This window comes from Dermatophagoides farinae, chromosome 4 (assembly GCF_024713945.1).
Source record: "Dermatophagoides farinae isolate YC_2012a chromosome 4, ASM2471394v1, whole genome shotgun sequence".
Classification (NCBI taxonomy): domain Eukaryota; kingdom Metazoa; phylum Arthropoda; class Arachnida; order Sarcoptiformes; family Pyroglyphidae; genus Dermatophagoides; species Dermatophagoides farinae.
The window spans coordinates 392539-416389 of record NC_134680.1 but is presented as its reverse complement, the minus strand read 5'-3'; the positions used below and the strand labels follow the sequence as shown (position 1 = coordinate 416389).

The 23851-nt window shown below is 31.1% G+C and overlaps 9 protein-coding genes and 1 long non-coding RNA gene across 13 annotated transcripts; 4 read left to right on the top strand and 6 right to left on the bottom strand.

Moving 5' to 3' along the window:
- Positions 1–348: 348 nt before the first annotated feature.
- LOC124490432 (uncharacterized) lies at positions 349–3804 on the top strand. Its single transcript, XM_075730863.1, has 4 exons — positions 349–718; positions 793–1151; positions 1226–1609; positions 2457–3804. The coding sequence occupies exons 1-4, from the start codon at positions 703–705 to the stop codon at positions 2946–2948; spliced, it is 1251 nt and encodes a 416-aa protein (XP_075586978.1). The 5' UTR covers positions 349–702; the 3' UTR covers positions 2949–3804.
- Positions 3729–6329, bottom strand: LOC124491276 (uncharacterized). Of its 3 annotated transcripts, XM_075730861.1 has the most exons (4): positions 4939–6122; positions 4688–4842; positions 4542–4610; positions 3729–4477 (listed from the first exon to the last, which is right to left on the bottom strand). In XM_075730861.1, exons 1-4 carry the CDS (start codon positions 5495–5497, stop codon positions 3905–3907), a joined length of 1356 nt encoding a protein of 451 aa, XP_075586976.1. In that variant the 5' UTR covers positions 5498–6122; the 3' UTR covers positions 3729–3904. The 3 variants fall into 3 exon arrangements, with proteins under 3 accessions (XP_075586976.1, XP_075586974.1, XP_075586975.1); XM_075730859.1 differs by having other exon boundaries at positions 4688–6329; XM_075730860.1 differs by lacking the exon at positions 4542–4610 and having other exon boundaries at positions 4688–6122.
- Positions 4757–7490, top strand: LOC142597519 (uncharacterized). Its single transcript, XR_012832227.1, has 3 exons — positions 4757–5657; positions 5718–6054; positions 6111–7490. It is a non-coding gene; the product is annotated as an uncharacterized LOC142597519 (long non-coding RNA).
- On the bottom strand, positions 7442–18565 carry RpS15 (ribosomal protein S15). The gene is made up of 3 exons (XM_075730851.1): positions 16938–18565; positions 16487–16872; positions 7442–8239 (listed from the first exon to the last, which is right to left on the bottom strand). The coding sequence occupies exons 1-3, from the start codon at positions 18548–18550 to the stop codon at positions 7818–7820; spliced, it is 2421 nt and encodes an 806-aa protein (XP_075586966.1). The 5' UTR covers positions 18551–18565; the 3' UTR covers positions 7442–7817.
- LOC124490431 (uncharacterized) lies at positions 8507–9305 on the top strand. Its single transcript, XM_075730878.1, has 2 exons — positions 8507–9037; positions 9097–9305. The coding sequence occupies exons 1-2, from the start codon at positions 8546–8548 to the stop codon at positions 9118–9120; spliced, it is 516 nt and encodes a 171-aa protein (XP_075586993.1). The 5' UTR covers positions 8507–8545; the 3' UTR covers positions 9121–9305.
- Positions 9068–12446, bottom strand: Gp93 (heat shock protein 90 Gp93). The gene is made up of 3 exons (XM_047052914.2): positions 11763–12446; positions 9396–11704; positions 9068–9327 (listed from the first exon to the last, which is right to left on the bottom strand). The coding sequence occupies exons 1-3, from the start codon at positions 11848–11850 to the stop codon at positions 9271–9273; spliced, it is 2454 nt and encodes an 817-aa protein (XP_046908870.2). The 5' UTR covers positions 11851–12446; the 3' UTR covers positions 9068–9270.
- On the bottom strand, positions 12393–13949 carry LOC124490427 (histone-lysine N-methyltransferase SMYD3). Its single transcript, XM_047052918.2, has 2 exons — positions 13638–13949; positions 12393–13581 (listed from the first exon to the last, which is right to left on the bottom strand). The coding sequence occupies exons 1-2, from the start codon at positions 13754–13756 to the stop codon at positions 12564–12566; spliced, it is 1137 nt and encodes a 378-aa protein (XP_046908874.2). The 5' UTR covers positions 13757–13949; the 3' UTR covers positions 12393–12563.
- On the bottom strand, positions 14165–15772 carry LOC124490428 (histone-lysine N-methyltransferase SMYD3). The gene is made up of 2 exons (XM_047052921.2): positions 15389–15772; positions 14165–15332 (listed from the first exon to the last, which is right to left on the bottom strand). Exons 1-2 carry the CDS (start codon positions 15505–15507, stop codon positions 14315–14317), a joined length of 1137 nt encoding a protein of 378 aa, XP_046908877.2. The 5' UTR covers positions 15508–15772; the 3' UTR covers positions 14165–14314.
- A 74-nt stretch (positions 18566–18639) lies between the features above and the next one.
- LOC124490425 (nicastrin) lies at positions 18640–21243 on the bottom strand. Its single transcript, XM_075730852.1, has 4 exons — positions 20257–21243; positions 19738–20216; positions 19268–19677; positions 18640–19189 (listed from the first exon to the last, which is right to left on the bottom strand). Exons 1-4 carry the CDS (start codon positions 21104–21106, stop codon positions 18739–18741), a joined length of 2190 nt encoding a protein of 729 aa, XP_075586967.1. The 5' UTR covers positions 21107–21243; the 3' UTR covers positions 18640–18738.
- Positions 21244–21502: 259 nt separating this feature from the next.
- Positions 21503–23816, top strand: ergic53 (lectin, mannose binding protein ergic53). Of its 2 annotated transcripts, XM_075730478.1 has the most exons (3): positions 21505–21895; positions 21964–23198; positions 23258–23816. In XM_075730478.1, exons 2-3 carry the CDS (start codon positions 22010–22012, stop codon positions 23707–23709), a joined length of 1641 nt encoding a protein of 546 aa, XP_075586593.1. In that variant the 5' UTR covers positions 21505–21895; positions 21964–22009; the 3' UTR covers positions 23710–23816. The 2 variants fall into 2 exon arrangements, with proteins under 2 accessions (XP_046909518.2, XP_075586593.1); XM_047053562.2 differs by having other exon boundaries at positions 21503–23198.
- The last annotated feature ends 35 nt before the right edge of the window (positions 23817–23851 follow it).

Below are 23851 nucleotides of genomic sequence, written 5' to 3'. Positions count from 1 at the left end.
TTTTTTTCATTCGATCCAAAGTTTCTGCGATCAACAATGCAACAATGGTTGTGTTGTGTACAACAACAAAATTAAAATCAATCTTTGGCTCCACCTTTTTATCACCATTGTCATCAATTTGTCACCAGATTGTTTTTTTTTTGTCAAAATAAAAATGCAGCAGCAGCTTCCGACAAATTTTTTTTTTTTTTTTTTTGAAATAAAAATTGCGGCAATAATGCCTGATTATATTATATAAAGCAGCAGACATCATCATAAGCGTGTGTGTGTAAAACGTAGATAATAATCATGTGAAAAAAAAAATTTTCTCACTTTTTTTTATATATAAATACCGATATTGTTTTTGGTTTGGAATTGTCATCATTTATTTTCTGGTTCTTTTTTTTTGAAACATTCCATTCTTCATCAAACGATCAATCATCATCCATACACACATAGTGTTATTAACACTTTTATTTCCGCCAATAATATTCTGCAACAAAAAAACAACAACAATAAATGAAAAATATTTTAATTGAATTACAGAATTTCCTCGAGAATTTAAATACAATTCATTTTGATATTCGATCGAAACAAGAAGAAGAAAAAAAATTTTGATTTTGTTCTGTTTTCAATCGAAATTTCACAACCGTTTTTATTGTTTGAAATTTTCTGAACAAAAAAAAAAAAAAAAATTCCTAGTCAAAGAAAAAAAAAATCAGGATGCAAATATTTCAAAGTAAGTTTTAAGTAAAATTTGTAAGAACAAAAAAAAAAATGAAATTTAACCCTTTTATTATCGTTTATTGTCAGGATTTTTATCATCATTTTTACCATTAATATTCTATACATTTTATTGTTGGCTATTATTTGGTGTTGATCATCGTTCAATGATGCCAATGATTGAAATGATACCGATGATTGATCAATCACCATCATCATCGTCATCATCATCGCCACCAGAATTACGTTATGAAAATTTATTCTATAGCTGCCAATCAAAAGGAATATTAAAACGTATGGGACAATTTGGTAATAGTGGTGGTGGCGCCAGTGGTGGTGCCAGTGGTGGCGCTGGTGGTGGCAGTACCCTTTGTAATCGTACTAGATTAAGTGAAGAATTACAAACTTATATTCAATATTCAATTTGTTTGGTTTATAATCAATTACCTGTAAGTATAGATTAAAAATTGTCTATTTTCACATTACTTATCATGATCAACCAAATAAACACAAACACACACAGGATGCTGATAAATCAAAACGAAATAGTGGCCATATTCGTAAGCCACCACCATCATCACCAACAACTACCGGTACATTTCAAGTGACCGATGATTTGATTGAAAAAGATTTTCCATATCACAATGAAAATAGAAATAGAAATAGAAATAGAAATAATTATCCACGTAATGGTGGTTACAATGATGATGCAAATAGATTATTAGATTATGAACAACAACAACAACAACAAAATGGTGATCATGATGAAAGTATAAGAATATTATGGAAACGTTATCATCATAATAATAATCAATTGGATCAACATCACCATCACCATCATCATCATCATCAGAATCAGAATCAAAAAGAAAAACGTAATGAAAATAATAATGGAAACAAAAATCCGGTAAGTAATGAATTGTGTGTGGTGAAAAATACCAATTTTTATTCAACCAGACAATCTGAAAACTGATAAATGGGTAGACAGAGAGAGACAGAGAGAGAGAGAGAGAGAGAGAGAGAGTGGTGTTGGTGCGTTATCCATCAAATCTCAGATTTCCTAACAGTTTTTTTTTTGAATTTTCATTTACGTCATATGTGAAAGGAAATACGATAGATAATGGTGGTGATGTGTGGTGGTTTAGGTGTTAAATTTTTATTTTTTTTTTTTGTTTTTTTAAATTTAATTTAATTTAGGTAGTAGGTAGGTAGGTAGAAAGATTTTTTTTTATTTTTTTTTTCAACAACAGTAAAATATGACTCCTGTGTGTGTGTGTGTGTGTGTGTGTGTGTGTGTATGGTACCCCCTACACACACAAATCCACAAAAAAAGAACATATGACACCTTTACGTGTGTGTATAGATTATATTGGATTTATGGATGATTTTTGATGGAACAAACCAATGGATGATGATTATAATGATAACATTTTGGATGTCATGGATTTGTGTTTTATGTAATCCGAGATTTAACTGACAAACTGGAATTTTTTTCCTGTTGTTGTTGTTGAGAATCTGATCTTTGAGAGAGAGAGAGAGTAAAAAAAGAATAAAAAAAGAAATTTTTTTTTGAATTCTTAACAACAGTTTTTTTTCAAAATTCGCCACCGCGCAATATAGCACCAGAAATTATTTGTGTGTGCGTGTGTGATCCATAGAAGAAAAAAAAACCCCAATGGAATTCATTTTTTTTTTTTTTTTTTGGCCACTATTTTCACCCTAATCATCATTTTCATTTTTTTATATATATATAGATTGAATCAATATATAGACAAATTTTTGAAAAAATGACACAACATTTAAATCGTCTTAGTTTGATGCAAGAAAATTATGCAATTGGCAATGACACTATGAATGGTGGTGGCCCACAACAACAACAGCAGCAACAACAACATCATCAACAACAATTATATCATCATTTACATGAAAGTGAACGTAAACAAAGAAAATTAAAACAATTAAACAAATTAGAACGTTTAGAACAGGTGCTACATCATTTAAAAGAGGATATTATTAAAAAATTAATTTATATTGCACGTTGTGCAAATTTTGAACACGAATGTCAACAATTAAAAACACATACAACCAATAATGGCCTAACTGATACGGCTGTATTGTCACGTTTTCATCAACGTTATCGTTCTGTATTAAGAAATTATATTGAAGATTTAAAAAATTCATTATCATTAATATATCATGCAAAAGGTAGTGATGATAATGCTGATGAAATTACTAATAGATGTTAATCGATAAACAACAACAACAACAACGACGACAATATCGACGGTCAAAATAATATAGTCAACAAAATATTGATTGTATACACACAATTTTTGATTTTAATTCATTCACATCATTTTTTTTTGTCTGTCTGTTTGTTTGAATAAAACACAACATCATTTCCCACCGGATTCGAATCAAATCGATAATCGATAATCGATAATCAATCAATCTGATGAAATCATCATAAATTCTGGATATTCCTTAATTTTTTTCTGAACATTCCTAAATCATATCATGAGCAACCATTTTCATCAACCAAATCATCATCATCATCATTGTTATTGTCATTCTTTTTACCTTAATGATTTATTATCTCCTATTTAATTAATTGTTGTTAATGCTGCTTACCTGTTAAATTATTATTCATCACACACACACACACATGCACTATTTTTTTCATTTTGAAATTCAATTTTTTTTTCTCTCTCTCTCTCATAATCCTGTTTACATACCATTCATCATTGTAATACATCCAGCATGTACACACCCATCCACATAGAGAGATAATAGATCTACGAATATTCATCATTCGTTGTTTAGCCGGGACTAAAAAATGAATATAATTGATTGATTGAACAAAACAAAACAAAACAAACAAACAAGCTACATCACCCTTTTTTTCTGAACGAAACTATCGATATTTGTCATATTCTCATCATCATCATCTGGTTTATCTTCAAAACAACAACATTACACACATTCTCATTATTCTCACACGCATACACACACACACAAATGAATGAGCATAAAAAAATTGTCGTTTTTTTCTCTTAATTTCATCCGAATGAATAAAAATGAATAATGTGGGTGATTATGATGATAATTTTCGAAAAAAAATAAATAAATAAACAAAAACAGCTGATGTTTGAATTTCAAATCAATATTTACATCGTGTAAACAAACAAACAAACAAACAAAATTATTTTGTCGTTGTTGCCAAAAAACGATGTGATTCATTACGAAGAAATTGTTCCAGATCATTCAACAATTGTACAGCATCACGCATCAATTGACATTCGAATATCGATTGTCTTGAACAGGATCGTTGTTGCCGTTCGATAGAATCGATACCATGTGATAATACCTGGTGAATTATTTGTTCAATCGGTACTGGTATTTGAAACAAATGTATTGCTTGATTCAGGTAACATAATAGACTACGTAAATTATCACTAACGGCAAAGAAATTTTCTTGTGTCATTAATCGTTTTTCTTTTATTCTTGTTGCAATTGCCATTGTTTGACCATCATCATTATGGTTATCCACCGAACCCGGTATCATCGTATCACCAGTATTCGATTGTCGTTGTCGTTTTCGTTGTTGTTGTTTCGTTGCAATCATTTCAACATGATGCCGATAAAACCAACAATCATTCAATGGATTTTGTTGTTTCTGATCCGAATATCGCCGATGTTGATTCCATAATGAATATAAATGTGCCGTTTGATTTGCCAATGTTTGATAGATTATAATCATCGATTTTGACATATTCTATATGGACAAAACGAAAAACCAATCAATCATTTAATCAATTAATTATCGATCAAAAACTTACATTATGTGGTGGATCTGGTAATCGAAATATATTCGGTATTTTAAGTCTAAGACAATCTTTTATAAGATTCTTTTAAATTCGAATGTAAAAAAAATTATGAACATTAAGTAATGGGCGACTACATCGATAGTAATGAATGTACTTACTTTACGAATCATATCGGTAACCAATCCTTTCAGATGATTCGAACGTTCAATCATTTCTTGTAAAAGATCATAACCAATTTGATTTTTACGTCTATTGAATCGTGGATCATCATCATCACCATCATTGACATTATCAATCAATTCATTTGTATGATCTAATCGATATCGATAATTATTGTCGATATGATGAATCAAATCAACATCAATTGTTGAATGACATGGATTAAATAAATCTGTTGGTATTGTTTTACCTAGATTTCTTTCATTAGAATCCTGCACAGAATTATTGTTTATCGACATGGCCATATTATCAGCTGCTGCCGTTGTCGTATAATTCAGATCAAGAATTTCATTTGCCAATTTTACAACTTTATCAACCATTCGTATAAGGCGATTACGTTCTTTTATCGATATTGATTTTGGTGCTGATGATAATAATGATGATGAAAAAGATTTTGTTGTCGATGGTGATGATTTGGACAATAATAATGCCGCTACCGATTCTAATGTTTCGGATAATAATGTTGTGGTTGTCATATTAATCGAGCTAGCTCGTGTTGCTGCCGTTATCGAATTTTTTTCAATATCCGTATTATCCATATGAACCATTATATTATTTAGATGCATGTGTTGTAGTTGCTGTTGTTTGACAAGAATCGAATTATTGCCATTGTCATCATTATTCGATAACATTCGTATTGGATATATCAAATTCATTACAATTATCATCGATAATAGAAATGATGATCGTATCACAGACAATGGTGATGATGATGTGAGCTGATAAATAAATGAAAATGATGCATACATGATGGATAGATTGATCAATCAACAAAACAAAACAAAACACAGCAAAACGAAGATGAAAATCAAACGAATATAATGAATACTGGAATTCGATGATGAATAAGGATTCACTTTTTTTTCAATTCAATATTTACAGACACACAAAATCTATTTGTGGTCACAGGTAATAAATGTTATGCAAATAACCTGGATTTTGATGTTTTTTCTAAAAATTTTTTTTTAGGTGAATGGCAATATACCCGGAACAATTAAAACTATTGACATACACACACACACACACAGATCAACTAACCAGTAAATTGTTATTGTGTTAAAAATGTCGACCACGACGACGACGATGGTGATCATAAAACAGAAAAACAGCAAAATTATCAAATGGTTTTTGTATACACGATACGGGTCAAAAATTTATTTTTTTTCCTTCTTAATTTCTGGTCATTGCCATCACCATCATCATCATCATCATTAACATCATCGTCGTTGTTTTCGATCATTGTGTTGTTGTTGTCGATGATTGGACGATCATTGTTTGATGATGGATGAATGAATGAATAACAAAGGTAATTTTAATGATCTATTTATTCATCAATTAATTGAAGATTTTATTTTTTTACAGAAAAACTTTTTTTGTTGTTTTGTTGCGTAGTTTAGATTTCTAATGAAGTGATGATGATGTTCGAAAATCGAATCGATTAAGTTGACGAATATTGTTTTTTTGGCTATTTTTATCTATTTAAAAATGGACATATCAATGTCATATATTGATAAAGAATAATGGACAAAAAAAAGCTGGTGATCGCGATGGATAGTGATCGACGAATGGCCAATATTGTTTGAATAAAAAGATTTGGTCATAAACAACAACAACAACAATAACAACAACAATGACGACATTAGCTTCATAATTGAATTACAATATTTCAATAATTATTAATTCGTTGATTCGATCGAACAAATTTGATGATCATGAATGATTATCATCATCAATAAGTTTGAATCAACCCAAAACTTGACCAAACAAGAAAAGTACATAATAATAATCATTTATTATTATATTATCAAGATTTGTCTACAATGATGATGACGACGAAGACGACCACGATCATCATCATCTTCATCTTCATTGAACAAAAGAAAAAACCAGCTAGACTACTGTATTTTTCTCATCATCATCATCATATCAGCTACGTTATAATTATTTAACGACCAAAATACGAAATGAAAAAGAGATTTTTCAAATTCATTCAATGTGAATGAATGAATGAAAAAATTAATGGACATCCATCTCATGTATGATCATAAATATCAATGGACAAGACTATGCAGTCATTGAATGATTCTTCTATCATAGAATCATCTTCAAAAATACCTGTTATTGTGGCCAAAACATTAACTAACCATTACTGGTTAGTCGTAGTGTAGTAGTGGTGATGATGATGATGATGTGTGATATTATTTCATTCACAAAGATGTAATCAAAATAGAAAACAAGCCGATTGATGATTCGCAATATCGAAATCAAAGAAGGAAAACTGCTAATTTGAATATGACAAACAACATCCTATGGATAACAATCGATGTGATCACGCGTTTTTTCCATTTTTCACTCTATTGATGATGATTGGGTTTCAATTTCAATTTTTTCTTTGACAAAAACCGTTCGAACATTGTTATTGAAGATGAAGAAAAAAAATGGGCAATCGATAATTGAATTTTTTTACATTTCTTTTCTTTTTTTTGTTTGTTTTGTTTTCTACAAAATCATTCAATGTATTCAAGAAATTTCAAGGATTTTTTTTTATTGCATTTTTTCTCCAAATGATCATCCCTGTGATTGAATTTTTTTTCTGGATATACACATCTTTTCTCTGTATCGAAAAAGAAAACAATTGAAATCATATGATTAATTGATTGACCGGAATTTCCGAAAAAAAGTAGAGAAAGAGAGAGGTTGCCATCGTTTTTATTGGCAATAAATTTTTCATTGTTTTACCGATCGATGATAATGATGTCAAGGTGTTTACAGGCTGGTGATGAATTTTTTGACATAAAAAAAATGAAATGATTCATGGACTCAGACACCAACCGACACATGTACAGGGGAAAAAACCCAAAAACAAGAATTACAATTTTTTTTTTGTGTGTGTGAATCAGATTTTTTTGTTTTTATTTCATTCATCAATCATTGAAACAATGGAATTGAATTTAAAAAGGTGTGAGAAAAAAAATCAAATTACACAATGTTTTTTTGGATGTTTAAAATTTTTTTTTTTAATTATAAAGAAAAAAAAATCATTGTTTTTTTGTTTTGTCCAAGAATTTTCTATTTCAATGGTATAAAACGTGATGAATGTGTAGCACCGATACCTGGACGGCCATGTTTTACAGGTTTATAGGTGACAGAAAATTCACCCAAATAATGTCCAATCATTTCGGGTTTAATCTCCACTTGATTGAAAACTTTTCCATTATAAACACCAACCACTGATCCAACCATTTCGGGCAGAATGATCATATCACGTAGATGGGTTTTCACTATTTCGGGTTTTTCCATTGCAGCGGCTTCTTTTTTTGCTTTCTGCAATTTAGCCAACAATGCCATTGGTTTACGTTTCATTCCACGTGATAATTTACGACGGGCTCGTGCCGGGAATAATTCCATCAGATCTTTATTGGATTTGTCCAATAATTGTTCCAAATCGACACCACGATATGAATATTTTTTAAATGTCCTTTTTTTCGGCACTTGAACAGCTTCAGTTTCTTCCATTTTTTTGTTGAAAATTGATGAAAATTTAATCGAAAAATCAAAAAATTTACACAAAATAAAATCACGAAAAAAACAAAACACACACGCACGAGTCTCACAGAGGAAAAGGGAAATTGGAATCCAAGCAAACGTGTGAGCAGTGTGAGTGTGTGATGTGATTTGCGCAAACTCAAAAATGACCTGTTCATAAATGACATAATAACGTTGTTGATATATCACGTGTGTGATGAGCATTTGATTTTTACAAACAATTTTGAAATTTATATCAAAAAAAAAAAAAAATGACTCAAAAACTGGTGGAAGATGAAAATGATAATTGTGAAGAATTCATATTGATACGTGTACCGAAAACGATTGATCCATCTACGTTGAATGGAACGAAAATCTATCTAAATCGAACAGATGATTGTCGACCGAATGTTATTCGATCATCATCATCATCATCCTGTATTGATGATAATAATCAAACTTATGGATACAATTTTACAGCAATCGATGGTAATGATCTGCCATTCTATTATTCAATGAATAAAATTCAACCAGAAAAATCCGGGGACAATGCATGCTATCGTATGGATCGAGATTCTCGTTTAAAAGGTTGTCTAAATTTTTATAAACAATCATCATCGTCGAATCAAGAATCGAATGAATGTGAATTACAGCCACTTGATTCATCCACTTGCGATGGTCCAAACGATCCAGTTGAAATGATTATCCATCGAAATAAAAGAAAATCAATGATGACAACAACAACAATCACTGAATCGAAACAAGTGAGAAAAAAATCAAAATTAAAATCGAAATAGAAAAAAATTTAAATTTTTATTTACAGCATGTGACATGTGACACCAAATGAATGAATTTTTTCTAGACAAATTGTTGTAAACATAAATTGTGATAATAAATTTGAAAAATTTTATATTTTAAATATTAAAAAGAAAAAAAAGGAAATTCAATTTTTGAAAAAAAAATTTTTTGAAGAAACCGGAGAAATTGCTTGTTTTTTTTACAGTTCATCATGGTCATCATTGACAGATTCATCATCTTTGGCTTGGTTGTTTTCCTATATTTGAATTGGAAATTAAAATTTTATAAAAAAATTTCTACTTGATCAAATTAAGAATCACTTACCGAATCATCCATTTTATCGACATCATTAAAATCATCAACATCGTTATCATCATCATCATCGACTTGAGCATTTTCATCAACACCCAATGTTTTACGAAGTAATGTCTCGACACGTTGTGCAAATGATGTTGTATCACCCAATTGATAACCGGACCGCAATGTGGCAGTTTCATAGACTAACATGGCCATATTTTTGGCAACTGGATCTTCTTTATCTTCTTCTATACGACGCAATAGTTCTCTGATCAATGGATGACGTGGATTCAATTCCATTGTTTTCTTTTGCGATAGATAATAATCACGCATAGTATCTTGGGATTTGGAATGTGCATTCGACAATGCTAAACGTTCCATATTACCGGTCCAACCGAATTGTGATGCAACCAATGCACATGGTGATTCATGTAATCGTTGTGATACAACAACTTTTGATATTTTCTCCGTCAATAGGTCTTGGAACCATTTTTTCAGCGGTTCAAATTCTTTCTCCAATTGTTCTTGTTTTTCTTTCATACGTTCCGATTGCGATGAAAGGTCCAGACCATCTTTAGCTACATTTTGGAATTTTTTACCTTCAAATTCAGGTAATGCTGAAATAGCATATTCATCCACGGCATCGGTGAGATATAGGACTTCAAAACCTTTTTTCAATAAACGTTCAACGAATGGTGATTTTGAGACCTCATCCAATGATGTGCCAGCAATATAATATACATGTTCTTGTTTTTCTTTCATTCTTTTCACATAATCAGACAATGGTATCATTTTATCCAATGAATTTGATGAACGGAAACGAAGTAATTTAGCCAAACGGGAACGATTAGCACTATCTTCAATAATGCCCAATTTAATATTTGTACTATATTCACGCCAAAATGTTTCATAATCAGCTTCAGAGATTTTCTTCAACATATCCAATACTTTTCGTACCAATTTTTTACGTATAACTTTCAATAATTTATGCTGTTGCAATGTTTCACGTGATACATTCAATGGTAGATCATCACTATCGACTAGGCCACGAATAAAGTTCAAATAATTTGGCATCATATCAGTAAAATCATCAGTAATGAATACACGACGAACATAGAGTTTAATATTATCAGTACGTGTTCCATAACGATTCAATGTTTCCGTTGGATTCACTTTTGGTACATATAACAATGAACGGAATGTAACTTCACCTTCGGCAATAAAATGTGTTTTAGCCAACGGATCCTGTGTATCACGTGTCATTGATTTATAGAATTCATTATATTCTTCATCAGTGATATCAGCAGGATTACGTGTCCAAATCGGTTTCGATGTATTGATCAATTCCCATTCCCAAATGGTTTTTTCAACTTTTTTCGTTTTCGGTTTCTTTTCCTGGTCATCTTTTACATCTTCAACTTTAGCTTCATCATCATCATCAGTGGTTTTTGGCTTATCTTCTTCGGTTTTTTCTGGTTCTTCGTTTTCAATCGGTTCTTCAGTGGTTTCAATACGACTAGCCCATAGATAGATTTTGAAATTAATAAATTGACTATATTTACGAATCAAATTTTTCAGTGTATCTTGCTCAAGATAATCTTTAGCTTCTTCTTTCAATACCAAAGTGACACATGTTCCACGTTTCAATGTAGGACCACGTGGATCTTCGGCAATGGTAAATGATGAACCATCCGATTCCCAGATATGTTGTACTGGATCATCATTTGATTTCGATGTGACAATAACTTTATCAGCAATCAAGAATGCCGAATAAAAACCAACGCCAAATTGACCAATTAAATCATTCATTTCACGTACATCTTTGGTTTCGGATAATTTTTTCAGAAAATCTGCCGTTCCAGATTTAGCAATCGTACCAAGATTTGCGACCATTTCATCTTTAGTCATACCAATACCTGTATCGGTTATATGCAATAATTTACTATCTTTATCTGCTTTAATTCGTATCGATAATTCATCTGTAGCGGCCAATACTTCTTTATCAGTCAATGACAACAGTCGAATCTTGTCCAATGCATCCGATGCATTCGATATAAGTTCACGAAGGAAAATTTCTTTGTTTCTATACAATGAATTAATAATCAATTTCATCATACGATTTACTTCGGCTTGAAATTGGAATTTTTCTGCCTTTTCACGAAGTTCTTTCATTTGTGCAACACTCAAGCCATCCAATTTAATTGCTTCCTCTTCACGTTGAATCACTTGATCATCGGTTTTCGAACCATCATGATGTGCACCAAAATCCTGGTCAACAGTTGCAGCGGAATCTAAATTTAATTCATCATCAAGAATATCTTCACAACTGGCCAGATCTAAGAAAAAATCGCAAAACATTTAAACAAACTGTCAATAAAATAAAAAAAAACTTACGGAATGAAGAAAAAATCAATGCCGAAATCAGAATGGCAAAAGTGAATTTACAACGAATCGTCGATGACGATGACATGATTATTATCATCGAAAAAAAACGTCAATATCAAAAACAAAATTCTATCACTTGAGATCTGGTTGAGGTTGATTTCGATGGCGTTGAAATTAGAATATGAAACAAACTGAATAACAAACACACAGAGATAGAGAGAAAGTAAAAAATTTATTTCCTCAATTGATCATTAGATTTATATTTATACCAGATTTTGAAATGGAAAAAAAATCGAATCGAATCGAATAAATTTTGATGAATTGTCAAATAATAAAACAACACGTCAGCTTTGCTTTTTTTGTATTGGAAAACAGAAGGAAAAAACGCCGAGAATATTCGAAATCAACCAAAATGATGATGATGATTGAATAAATGTGAGTGAGAGTGGTGGTGGTGGTGGTGGTGGCAGTAGAAGGCAATGTGTGAGTGTGTTGGCCGGCATATACCATATCAAATACAATGAGACCAATAAAATACCGACTTGGCAAAATTTGATTGGCTACCAAAAAAAAAAAAAAAAAAAAAAATTCATTTTGCGATTGCGTTGTATGAATCCAATAATGCTGCTGCTGCTGCCATTTAGTGTTTGTGGTTTGAAATTTATTTTTTCTTCAAATTTTTCAAAATTATTTCAAAATACAGATTAATACAAACACATATAAAACAAACACATCTAATTAACGCCCAAATATAACGATGATTAAAATATTGGAAAAGAGAAGAGAATTGAAATGTGAATATGATGATTATTAATCAACATTTGCCAGTGCTTTCATAATGGTGATTTGTGCATCTTCTGGTTGATTAAAATAGGTATTTTCAAATATTTCTTTGTATGCATCAGGAAGTTCAATTCGTACATGTTGTGCCATTGCAGCAACAGATAATCCGATACGTTCATTATCACCATTTTCCAATGCAATTGCATGACATATTTTTAATAAATTAATTTTGTATATAATTAATGACGGATGATAATCAGTATAAATCCATTGGAACATTGATAGTACTTCCACACCAAGTTTATAAGTTTTGAACTTGTCCACAAGATACAAGATATCCAGTTTCATTATAAATTCCTTTAATAATTGATGATTCACTGGATCCACTGAATTACATCGTTGACATTCACATGTAATATTAAAGTATTGAGCCAGTTTTGTTTGTCGATCATATCTTGATTCAATCATATTCACATAGCTGACGGTAATTTGTGTACCAGATTTAATCGGTTTGATAGCACGCATTACAATTTGGTTACCATTGAACAGTTGTGCACTGTTTGGTGTACATGAATGACCGATTTGTGATTCCGCAATATAAAGGCCTGCACCTAATTTTTCCAGTTCATAATTTACAATCTTCAAGAATTTGGAGCAACTTATACAATAAAATTTAAATAGTACTGTGCGATTGAATTCAATCTTCATAAATTGGAATTTTGTACATATAGTTTCAAAATCGCTGATTCGAAATGAATCATTTTGCATTCGATTCCAATCTGTCATGAGGAGATCATTGAAACATCGGTTTGAATTTTCATCGTTAATAAATTTTTGCCTTTCGTTAACACATTCAGGGTTGTTTTTTACAAACAAATACAACCGTAATAAGAATCGATCAAATTCGTCTGTAATAATTTCGTAACTTTTCTTGAAAATTTTACATTCGAATTTATGTTGTTTCCAATCATTTCGTTGACAATCTTTTCCACAATAATACATGTGTTTACAGTTGCTACATTTGCCCAATGCAGTAGCACCGCCGCTGTTTACAAAATAACGAAAATGAATAATCCAATTCAAATAAAATTTAACACTTACGTTGTTGGAGCCAAGCAATAATCACAATATTTACCTTTTTTATCTTCATCGATAGCATGTACAAATGGTGGATTAACAGAGATTATTTCTCCAGCTTTATAATCACGATGGCTAATCATTTTGATTGAATTGAATTGAATCAAAATTCAGTTTATAAAGTTGATTTAAAGTTGAGTCAATTTTTGTCAAAAGAAGATTGAAAAATGGAAATTCGTTGATGAAATTTTAATTTTATCCTTTTTTCGTGATGAGATGAGACGAATTGAAATTCGAAATTCGAAATAAAGAGGACACACACAGGAAAAACACCAACAACAACAATATATAAAAAACTTGTGCCCACCTTTTTTCCATATCGATAGTTTCGTTCATCATATATTTCGAATAAAATAACCACAATATATGAAAAATGAAAATCAATCATCAATAATCAAAAAGGAATCGATATCGATAACGATTATAATTCTTATTTCATATATAAAGAAAAAACACGAAATTAAATAATGTAAACAAGTATTGATTTGAAATTTATTTTTTATTCAAATTTTTCAAAATTATTTCAAAATACAGATTAATACAAACACATATAAAACAAACACATCTAATTAACGCCCAAATATAACGATGATTAAAATATTGGAAAAGAGAAGAGAATTGAAATGTGAATGTGATGATTATTAATGAACATTTGTCAGTGCTTTCATAATGGTGATTTTTACATCTTCTGGTTGATTAAAATAGGTATTTTCAAATATTTCTTTGTATGCATCAGGAAGTTCAATTCGTACATGTTGTGCCATTGCAGCAACAGATAATCCGATACGTTCATTATCACCATTTTCCAATGCAATTGCATAACATATTTGTAATACAAAAATTGTGTATATAATTGTTATCGGATGATAATCAGTAGAAATCCATTGCAACATTGATAGTATTTCCACACCAAGTTTATAAGCTTTGAACTTGTCCACAAAAAACAAGTTAACCATTGCTATATTAAATTCCTTTATTAATTGATAATTCACTGAATCCACTGAATTACATCGTTGACATTCACATGTAATATCAAAGTATTGAGCCAGTTTTGCTTGTCGATCATATCTTGAATCAGCTATATACACATAGCAGGCAGTAATTTGTGTACCAGATTTAATCGGTTTGATAGCACGCATTACAATTTGGTTACCATTGAACAGTGGTGCACTGTTCGGTGTACATGAATGACCGATTTGTGATTCCGCAATATAAAGGCCTGAGCCTACTTCTTCTAGTTCATAATTTGTAATCTGAAAGAATTTGGTGCAAGTTTTACAAAAAAATTTAAATAATACTGTGCGATTGAATTCAATCTTCATAAATTGGAATTTTGTACATATAAATTCAAAATCCCTGATTCGAAATGAATCATTTTGAATTCGATTCCAATCTGTCATAAGGAGATCATTGAAACATCGGTTTGAATTTTCATCGTTAATAAATTTTTGCTTTTCATTAACACATTCAGGGTTGTTTTTTACGAACAAATACAACCGTAAAAAGATTCGATCAAATCCGCATGTAATAATTTCGTAATTTTTCTTGAAAATTTTACATTCGTATTTATGTTGTTTCCAATCATTTCGTTGGCAATCTTTTCCACAATAATACATGTGTTTACAGTTGCTACATTTGCCCAATGCAGTAGCACCGCCGCTGTTAACAAAATAACGAAAATGAATAATCCAATTCAAATAAAATTTAACACTTACGTTGTTGGAGCCAAGCAATAATCACAATATTTACCCTTTTTATCTTCAACAATAACATGTACGAATGATGGATTAACAGAGATTATTTCTCCAGCTTTATAATCACGATGGCTAATCATTTTGATTGAATTGAATTGAATCAAAATTCAGTTTATAAAGTTGATTCAAAGTTGAGTAAACTCTTGCCAAAAAAAGATTGAAAAATGGAAATTCGTTAATGAAATAAATTCTGGAACGAGATAAACGTCTTCGAGATGAACTTGATGCACAAGATGATGATGAATTATATGATGATTTTGAAAATATCGATGATAATGACAAAATAAAAATTGAAAATGAAGATGATGAAATGTTTGACAGTCATTGAATTCACTACAGAGGAATAAAATATACACACAGGAAAGACACCAACAACAACAACATATACAAAACTTGTGCCCGCCCTTTTTCCATATCGATAGTTTCGTTCATCATATATTTCGAATAAAATAACCACAATAAATGAAATGAAAATGAAAATCAATCATCAATCAATCGAGTTAATATAATAATGTAAACAAGTGTATGCCTGTTGAACTTGAGTAAATTTTTTCTCTAAATCACAAATATCATCATTTTTAGGGATGAAAATTATCAAATTAAATTACATCGATAGTTTTGTGTTCATCACAATTTTTTGAATATAAAATTTATTTTCATTTTAATTTCATCAAATTCTCATCTATTCATATCATACAAATGAAAACATCTAATTAATGCCCAATTGTTTAATGATGATGATGATGATTGTTTTTCTCCATCATCATCATTAAACAATGTCATTATGATCACCACCAAAACTATCAATAGTGGCCATATTATTATCTTCTGTATTCGTCATGGTTGTTGTTGTTGTTACGTTTGAAACAATATTTTCAAAATTAACATCAGTCAAATAATATGGTTGAAACTGTTGAAAATTTGTGCCCAATATTTGTCGTAAATTTTTCTGCATCATTTCAGTTTCTTTTCTTTTTTGACGCTGTAGTTGTTTGACGATTGTTGTTGTTGCTGTTCCATCATTCAGATTATTATCATCTTTTTCTTGTTCTTGTTCGCGTTGTTGTTGTTGTTGTTGTTGTTGTTGTTCTTCATCATCATTTGTTTTCATTATAATACTTATAATTGGATTACCATAGAATGGTGAATGTCTTTGTTGTTTATAATAATGATGATGACAATTATTTTGTTCATTTTGTTCATCCAATGATGATTTTAAACAATTTATATTACGATGAAATGAATGATATAATTCATTAATAGTTGCACGATCATTTTCGCATAAATTTTCCAATATTTTATAAAAAATTTCTTTTGTATAACATTTTTCCGCTTTCTTTTCATCATCATCATTATTTTCATCTTCTGGATTACGATAATAATTACTTAGATCAATGTCATTGTTTTCGTTGTTGTCAATCGATTCTTGATGATGACCGAGAAAACTATGAAAATTATAAGAAAAAAAAATCAATTATCAATTTACACACACACAGATAGACAGACTTACAATAAAAGCAATTCTTTACTTGGCCGCACAAAATCATTATGATTTTGATTTACATAACCAATATAACGATATAGATAGCTATTATTACCATCAAGTCCATCGAAACCAAATTCATCATCATAAGCATATGGTTTGTACAGCATTTGTATTCGTGGTGGTGATGTTGTTGTTGTTGTTGTTGTCGCTGCTACTGTTGCTGTTGCTACTGTATCTTTATTATGATCTTCAGATAATAAATCTTCCTCTTCCGCAGATGATTCCATTAATGATGATGGTTGCTGCTCTTGTTGTTGTTTTTGTTGTTCAACTGGTGTTACAAATGTAAATATACGTCCTTTTTGTCCACGAAATACATTCGAAAATGGTATTTCAAAATCATCCAATTCAGTTCTTTCGGAATGTTGATTATGATTCTGGTGATTGAATCTTTCTGAACTTTGTTCATCATCATCATCATCATCATCATATTCTTCGTCGCCTTCATCATCATCGTTGTCGTGATTTTCCGTTTCACTTGTCATAATAGTAGTCGTTTCAGTTTTATCCTGCCCCATCAACATCATTTCATCATCACCATCATTGATTGTCATCATTGTATCATTCTTATCACCATTATCATCACCATTTTTGGCCACAGCAACAGGCATTACACCAATCATATTTTCATCAAACACAATTTCAACAGCTTCATATTTTTTAACATTTACACATGTACTTGGCTCAATTATTGGATTCTGTACCGATTGTTCAATCAATGTTTGCAGATTATGTAATTCATCATCATCATTCGTATATGGTCGTTGTTGACGTGTTTCAGATGATGATGATAATGACGTTCGATTATTTATATTACCACCAATAATACGACGTCTATGTACAGCATCAGCAGTAGCGGTAGTAGCGATAGTAGCAGCGGCAATTTGTAATTCTTTACGTTGACATGTTCGACATTTATTTTTATATTCAATATGACCATTTATAAATTGATATTCACATTGCTGACAATGATGTTGTTGTTGTTGTCCGTCTATCATTACGGTATCAATCATTGTTTGGCCATTTTTTTGGACATTATTTTGATGTCTTCGTTTCTTTGCATGATTACTGTTACTGTTGCTGTTATTCGTAAATATTATATGATTTGGATAACATTTTCCATTTTTATTCGATCCATTACTACTGCTTCGATTATTAATCATTAATCGATTCGAATGATTTCGTGTCGTCGATGATGATGATGATGAATTATTTGAATAATAATTATTATTACGTGGAAAATGTAGTGAAATTTGATTCAAAATTTTCTCTACTAATTCTATGGATTGTTGGCCACCACCACCACTGACACCGTTTGTTTGATGATTCGACGACACATCTTTTGTCGATGTTTTTGTTGCTGCTGCTGCTCGTGCATAAGTTATTGTTGTGCATGGATTCGATTGATATGGATAACGGGAATTGCGAGAATTATGGCCACCACCACCACCACCACTACCACAACCACCAATAATATTGGGATGAATATCCGGTTTCGGTAACAAAGCCGATGATGGTGATGGTGGATGATGAGCAATTATTGAAATGGATTTATTATGATTGAATGATCGATTCATTTGGCAAAAAAAAAATTTCGTTTCAAACCGGTAAAAAAAACACACACACACACCAACACTACAAACTAAACAACATTTACAATCAAAAATCGAAACAAGAAAAACAATTTTAACGAAAAATTCATTGAAATTGTTTCAATTTTTATAATAATCATTCATCATTCGAAATACGAATTTTTTTTTTGAAATTAAATTTTTCCATTTATTCGACAAGACATTGTTGTTGATAATGTTCGAATTTCATTTTGACCTGCAATAGTAACAAAACCACCACCGCTGTCAAAATTGCCATTTGTTTGATTTAGGAAAAATTTTTCCGGATTTCGTTCAATCAAACGTATAGACCATATTGAAATGGCTGTGATGGCCATACCGATTATGATGCTAAACATTTTCATCCAAATGGATTGTTCGATGAATATCATAATCACTGGACGATTAGCTGGATTTTTATGATAATTACTTTCAGTCCATGATGAGAATTGTACACCTGTTGCTGTGGCCATTAATTCATTCATTTTTTGTCGTAATAATTCTACATCATCAGCAAGTAACAATAATCCTTTGCCAATATATTCAGCATATGTTGATTCAGACAATTCCATTACGGTTTGTGATACAAGACAATAACCACCACCGCCACCACCACCACCACCACCACCACCAGCAGCCGCATTAGCATGATTTTTACCACTACCATCACCAATAGCAATAAAAGATCGATAATCATGATGATGATCAAAAAAACTTTGATTTTGACCTAATGGTATAATTGTAAAACTTGTGCCATCTTGATCCACAATCGATGATGATGATGAACAATTAATTTTTCTAGCATTTGCATAAAATAATATCGTTTGTAATGAACGTTTCACGTCAATATTGGATTGCATACGTTGTTTTAAATTTGATGATCGTGTTTCAATCGTATTGATCATCATATCTGTTTCACGTTGTATAGGGGCAGTGAATTCAAAATTTACGCCCGATATATTCAATTTTGAATCAAAAAGATGACATTGTGGTACCAGTCCAATCAAACAATCAACAAGATTACGTATAAGATTCTTATCGGATTTTAGTTGATATTTTGGATACTGTTGTTCAGTTAATAATTCGAAAATGAACTAAAAACAGCGAAAAAAACATTATCATTTTGCACATCTATTTAGATTGATGATACTTACATTCGAAACCAAATCGGCAATAACATGTAAACGTTTGACAATAATTTCCAGATCATAATAATCACGTGAATCAAATAGACTATGAAAATATGGATTTCGAATTTCGGATCCATAACTAGCTAACAACAAGGCATCAATGTTGGGATCATAACGTCGAAATTGTTTTACCGTACATGATGATGGTAATGATTGTTGTGTTGAAATTGAGAATTTATTTCTTTTACAAAATCTTGAAAATCTTTCCGCTATCGATATTAATTCATCATCACCATCATTTTGATCAACAACATGATCATTATCTGAATGTATCCAATATTCGTTATCATTCGGATCACCACCACCAATCAATTGATTCAATTCAATTGCTTGTTTAATTGATTTCAATTTAATTTTTGAACTTAAAATTGAACCATAATTACTATTATCATCCTGTGTGGTATTTGTTTGGTAGCCGAAATAAAACAAAAAAAAGAAAAAAAAATCAGAAAAAGTTAAACATTCATCATTCCATAAATAACGTTACCATAAAATTGTTATAAAAAATCCATGAATTCGAACCAATATGACCGAAAGATTCACCATCAAAAAATGCATAAAGGATGTTTTTAATCTGACTACCGGTACGATTCATTGGCAGTATTAAATGTTGATTTCGATTCAATGTGTCCACAATACTGATCATGACAATAATGGCCGAATAAACTGAATCAACACCGGGTGAATATGAATCAAACATTGTGAATGAATCTAATCGTGCTGTCAACATTAGAATGGAACGATTTTCAAATCTGGATTGATTTTCATAAATTGGAAATAGTGTTGCCAGTAGATTACGTGCACGAATCAATTTACAATATGAACTTTCCACCATGTCCATTGCATTTTGACTTCGTTGTAAACATCGTTGCGAATTCAATGTACCATACATGAAACTTTTTAATTGTAAACGACAATTATATTGACGTTGACATTGACGAAATTCTTCGATGGCCAATTTATTTCGAACCAAAAATATCGGAAATGGCCATGATATTTTTGCATAATTTTCATATGGATTTGGTCCAGTAATTCGTGGTGAACATTCATCATCAGTTCGATTATTTTTATCAACAATACGGATACCGTATCCGGTATTTGGACAATCAGATTCTTGTGAATATGATTTATATAATGATGATGATGATGATGATGATGAGTTGGAAACAATCGATTGTTTTCGATATTCGATAAATATCACACCGACGACTAATTCAACCAATCGATGTCGATATTGTCGTAAATATTCGATTGAACCGAAATCTCGAATATTTATGAGCAAAATAATCGGCCCATATAGCTGATATTGTTTTTGCAGAATTTTTTCTTTCATATCCAACTGATTATACACCTGATATGGATGACCATTATTACCATGTTTACTAGATGAACAACCAGTACTATGAGTTAGATTGAATCGTCGAATACAAAATGAAATATCCCCACTGATTGATTCATATCTTCGATAGATTAATTGATCAATTCGATGGCTTTGGAAACGATCGAAAAGATGAGCATCACTAAACACGACAATGATAAGTATAATGAATGTATTATGTTTCATTTTATTTGACCAAAAATAAATATAGACGAATTTGTGAAAAATTTTCGTCTTTTTGTTTTTGTATTTTTTTTTCGGAAAATTCCAATTTAATTATAAAAAATCAAAAACATTTTTTCCACCAACAGATGGCGCTTCATGGCAATTTCATGCATGTGACAGTGTAACAATTATGACGTGTATGTGTGTGTGTTCATCTTGGATTGTCACATTAATTTATTGTGGATGATGAGATTTTTGTGTTTGGTTTTTTATAGCGTCAAACATCAAGCCGGCTCATAGTCTATTGATTGATCAAAGGAAAAAAAAATCGATCCAAAATTGATTTTAAATTCTCATTTATGGGCAATTCATAATTTCTGTATCGAAAATAATCATCACTTTATTTTTATCATCAATTAATTTTCGATTAATCGATTGATCAAATCCGCACACGCACACACAGATGTAACGTGTCATCATCATTATCATCATTTTTTGTTTCACAATTTCCTCAATTTGAAAGAAACCACAGCTGTATTCCGCACTGTCCTTTTTATGTGGTGTGTCGTGTGTGTGTGTGTGTGAGTAATTTGTTCGATTTTGATTTTTCATAAATAATAATGATCGATTTATTGGTTATTCTTTAGCCACTTTTTTCCTCCAAATTTTCCCACCAATAATATTCAAATTTGAATGAGAATAAAAATGTATCAAATATCAATGTATTCACCGATTGTTATAATCAACACATTAATCCTGTTGATTATGTTCGTACAACGATTAGAATCAAATTATCAAGATACCAATATACCACATCGTCGTTTTGAATATAAATATTCATTTAAAGGACCATATCTAGCACAAAAAGATGGCACAGTACCATTTTGGGAATATAGTGGTAATGCTATCGCATCTGAAGAATTAGTCCGTATTACACCATCATTACATTCGAAAAAAGGACAATTATGGTCAAAATTAGCGACAACATTTGAATGGTGGGAAGTGGATCTAATATTTCGTGTGACGGGAAAAGGACGTATCGGTGCTGATGGCTTGGCGTTTTGGTTTACTGATCGTAAATACCCGGAAGGTCCTGTGTTTGGATCTTCTGATCATTGGAATGGTTTGGCAATTTTCTTTGATTCATTCGATAATGATGGCAAAGGAAACAATCCATACATAATGGCAATGATTAATGATGGTAGTAAAACATATGATCATAATTCGGATGGAATTAATCAACAACTACAAGGTTGTTTACGTGATTTTCGTAATAAACCATATCCTGTACGTGCTAAAATTGAATATTATCGAAACGTACTCAGTGTTATGATTCATAGTGGCAATACAAATAATGATGATGATTATGAACTTTGTTTCCGTGTGGAGAATGTATTTCTACCACAATATGGCCATTTTGGTATAACAGCAGCAACCGGTGGTCTGGCTGATGATCATGATGTAATGAAATTTCTTACCTATAGTATCAATGCACAACAACAACAACAACAATCGGGTAATTCTCAACAACAAGGACCTGGTCTTTCCGAAGCAGATAAACAACGTTTCAATAAAGAATATGAAGTATATAAAGAAAAACTTGAACGACAACGTGAAGAATATCTGAAAGCACATCCTGATGAGGCTAGAAAATTAGAACTGGAATCAGATAAAGCGGTTGATGTTGATTTTGATTTTTCCGTAAAAGAATTACGACAAATTTTCGATGGACAAAGTGAAGTCTATGAACATGTAAAATTAATGAGTCGTAAATTGGATGAAATTATTGGACGACAAGAACGTGCATTATCAATGATATCGAATATTCATGCAGTTGGTGGTATTCCTCAGCAACAACAACAACCCGGTGGTGTTCCACAAAGTAAGTTTTGATTTTCAAATAAATCTCGATTTTTAATCTCAAGTTTTTTTCAAAACTAGTTCAAGCCAATATGCCAATATCTCGGCCAGAAGTTGAATCATTACTGGGTGTTCATCGTGAATTATTACAGAATTCACGTGAAATAAAAGTTCTTGTACAACATGGTCAACAACAGCAACAGGTTCCAGTTCAACATAATAATCAAGTTGGATCACAAGATTCCGGTAATCAACAGCTTGCTTTATTACAACAATTATTGAATGAAGTACGTGAAAATATGAATGTTGTACGCAGAGAATTTGGAACATTAACGACCAGATTGTCTTCTATTGGGGGTGGTGGTGGTGGTCAAACAGGACATGCATCACCTCAATATCAACAACAACAACAACAAACAAGTTGCATTTCAACCCTTAGTTTTATTAGTTTTCTATCTATCCATCTTTTAATGATTATTGGTGCTTTATATTATTTTTCCGGTCGTGATGCACAGTCGAAAAAATTTTATTAAGAACAAAAAACCAAAAATATCACACCATTTATCTGTCCTGATTTGTCAATACATATATAACCGATTTAAATTTAATAAATAAAAATAAAAAATTGTAAAGTCAAAAAGTTGAATAGCTGACAGTTTCTTTCTCTGTCGACAG

What these genes read in the sequence shown, in the direction of transcription:
- LOC124490432 (XM_075730863.1), top strand. An exon ending in TGGTTTATAATCAATTACCT is followed by an intron (nt 1,152 to 1,225) that starts GTAAGTATAGAT and finishes AAACACACACAG; the next exon opens with GATGCTGATAAATCAAAACG. An exon ending in ATAATGGAAACAAAAATCCG is followed by an intron (nt 1,610 to 2,456) that starts GTAAGTAATGAA and finishes ATATATATATAG; the next exon opens with ATTGAATCAATATATAGACA.
- RpS15 (XM_075730851.1), bottom strand. Translation starts at nt 18,550, where the DNA reads ATGAATCGATCATTCAATCATAATAAATCCATTTCAATAATTGCTCAT. An exon ending in AGTAAAGAATTGCTTTTATT is followed by an intron (nt 16,873 to 16,937) that starts GTAAGTCTGTCT and finishes TAATTTTCATAG; the next exon opens with TTTTCTCGGTCATCATCAAG. An exon ending in ACAACAACAACAACAACAAC is followed by an intron (nt 8,240 to 16,486) that starts GCGAACAAGAAC and finishes AAGCTGTTCAAG; the next exon opens with TGCCGAAAAAAAGGACATTT.
- LOC124491276 (XM_075730859.1), bottom strand. Translation starts at nt 5,497, where the DNA reads ATGTATGCATCATTTTCATTTATTTATCAGCTCACATCATCATCACCA. An exon ending in TTACCGATATGATTCGTAAA is followed by an intron (nt 4,611 to 4,687) that starts GTAAGTACATTC and finishes CGAATTTAAAAG; the next exon opens with AATCTTATAAAAGATTGTCT. An exon ending in TACCAGATCCACCACATAAT is followed by an intron (nt 4,478 to 4,541) that starts GTAAGTTTTTGA and finishes TTGTCCATATAG; the next exon opens with AATATGTCAAAATCGATGAT.
- ergic53 (XM_047053562.2), top strand. Translation starts at nt 22,010, where the DNA reads ATGAGAATAAAAATGTATCAAATATCAATGTATTCACCGATTGTTATA. An exon ending in ACCCGGTGGTGTTCCACAAA is followed by an intron (nt 23,199 to 23,257) that starts GTAAGTTTTGAT and finishes TTTCAAAACTAG; the next exon opens with TTCAAGCCAATATGCCAATA.
- LOC124490425 (XM_075730852.1), bottom strand. Translation starts at nt 21,106, where the DNA reads ATGAAAGAAAAAATTCTGCAAAAACAATATCAGCTATATGGGCCGATT. An exon ending in TTGCCGATTTGGTTTCGAAT is followed by an intron (nt 19,678 to 19,737) that starts GTAAGTATCATC and finishes CGCTGTTTTTAG; the next exon opens with TTCATTTTCGAATTATTAAC. An exon ending in CATCATCATGATTATCGATC is followed by an intron (nt 19,190 to 19,267) that starts TTTTATTGCTAT and finishes TGGTGGTGGTGG; the next exon opens with CGGTGGTGGTTATTGTCTTG.
- Gp93 (XM_047052914.2), bottom strand. Translation starts at nt 11,850, where the DNA reads ATGATAATAATCATGTCATCGTCATCGACGATTCGTTGTAAATTCACT. An exon ending in ATTGATTTTTTCTTCATTCC is followed by an intron (nt 11,705 to 11,762) that starts GTAAGTTTTTTT and finishes ATTTTTTCTTAG; the next exon opens with ATCTGGCCAGTTGTGAAGAT. An exon ending in TCGATAAAATGGATGATTCG is followed by an intron (nt 9,328 to 9,395) that starts GTAAGTGATTCT and finishes ATTCAAATATAG; the next exon opens with GAAAACAACCAAGCCAAAGA.
- LOC124490427 (XM_047052918.2), bottom strand. Translation starts at nt 13,756, where the DNA reads ATGATTAGCCATCGTGATTATAAAGCTGGAGAAATAATCTCTGTTAAT. An exon ending in TATTGCTTGGCTCCAACAAC is followed by an intron (nt 13,582 to 13,637) that starts GTAAGTGTTAAA and finishes TTTTGTAAACAG; the next exon opens with CGGCGGTGCTACTGCATTGG.
- LOC124490428 (XM_047052921.2), bottom strand. Translation starts at nt 15,507, where the DNA reads ATGATTAGCCATCGTGATTATAAAGCTGGAGAAATAATCTCTGTTAAT. An exon ending in TATTGCTTGGCTCCAACAAC is followed by an intron (nt 15,333 to 15,388) that starts GTAAGTGTTAAA and finishes TTTTGTTAACAG; the next exon opens with CGGCGGTGCTACTGCATTGG.
- LOC124490431 (XM_075730878.1), top strand. Translation starts at nt 8,546, where the DNA reads ATGACTCAAAAACTGGTGGAAGATGAAAATGATAATTGTGAAGAATTC. An exon ending in CAATCACTGAATCGAAACAA is followed by an intron (nt 9,038 to 9,096) that starts GTGAGAAAAAAA and finishes TTTTATTTACAG; the next exon opens with CATGTGACATGTGACACCAA.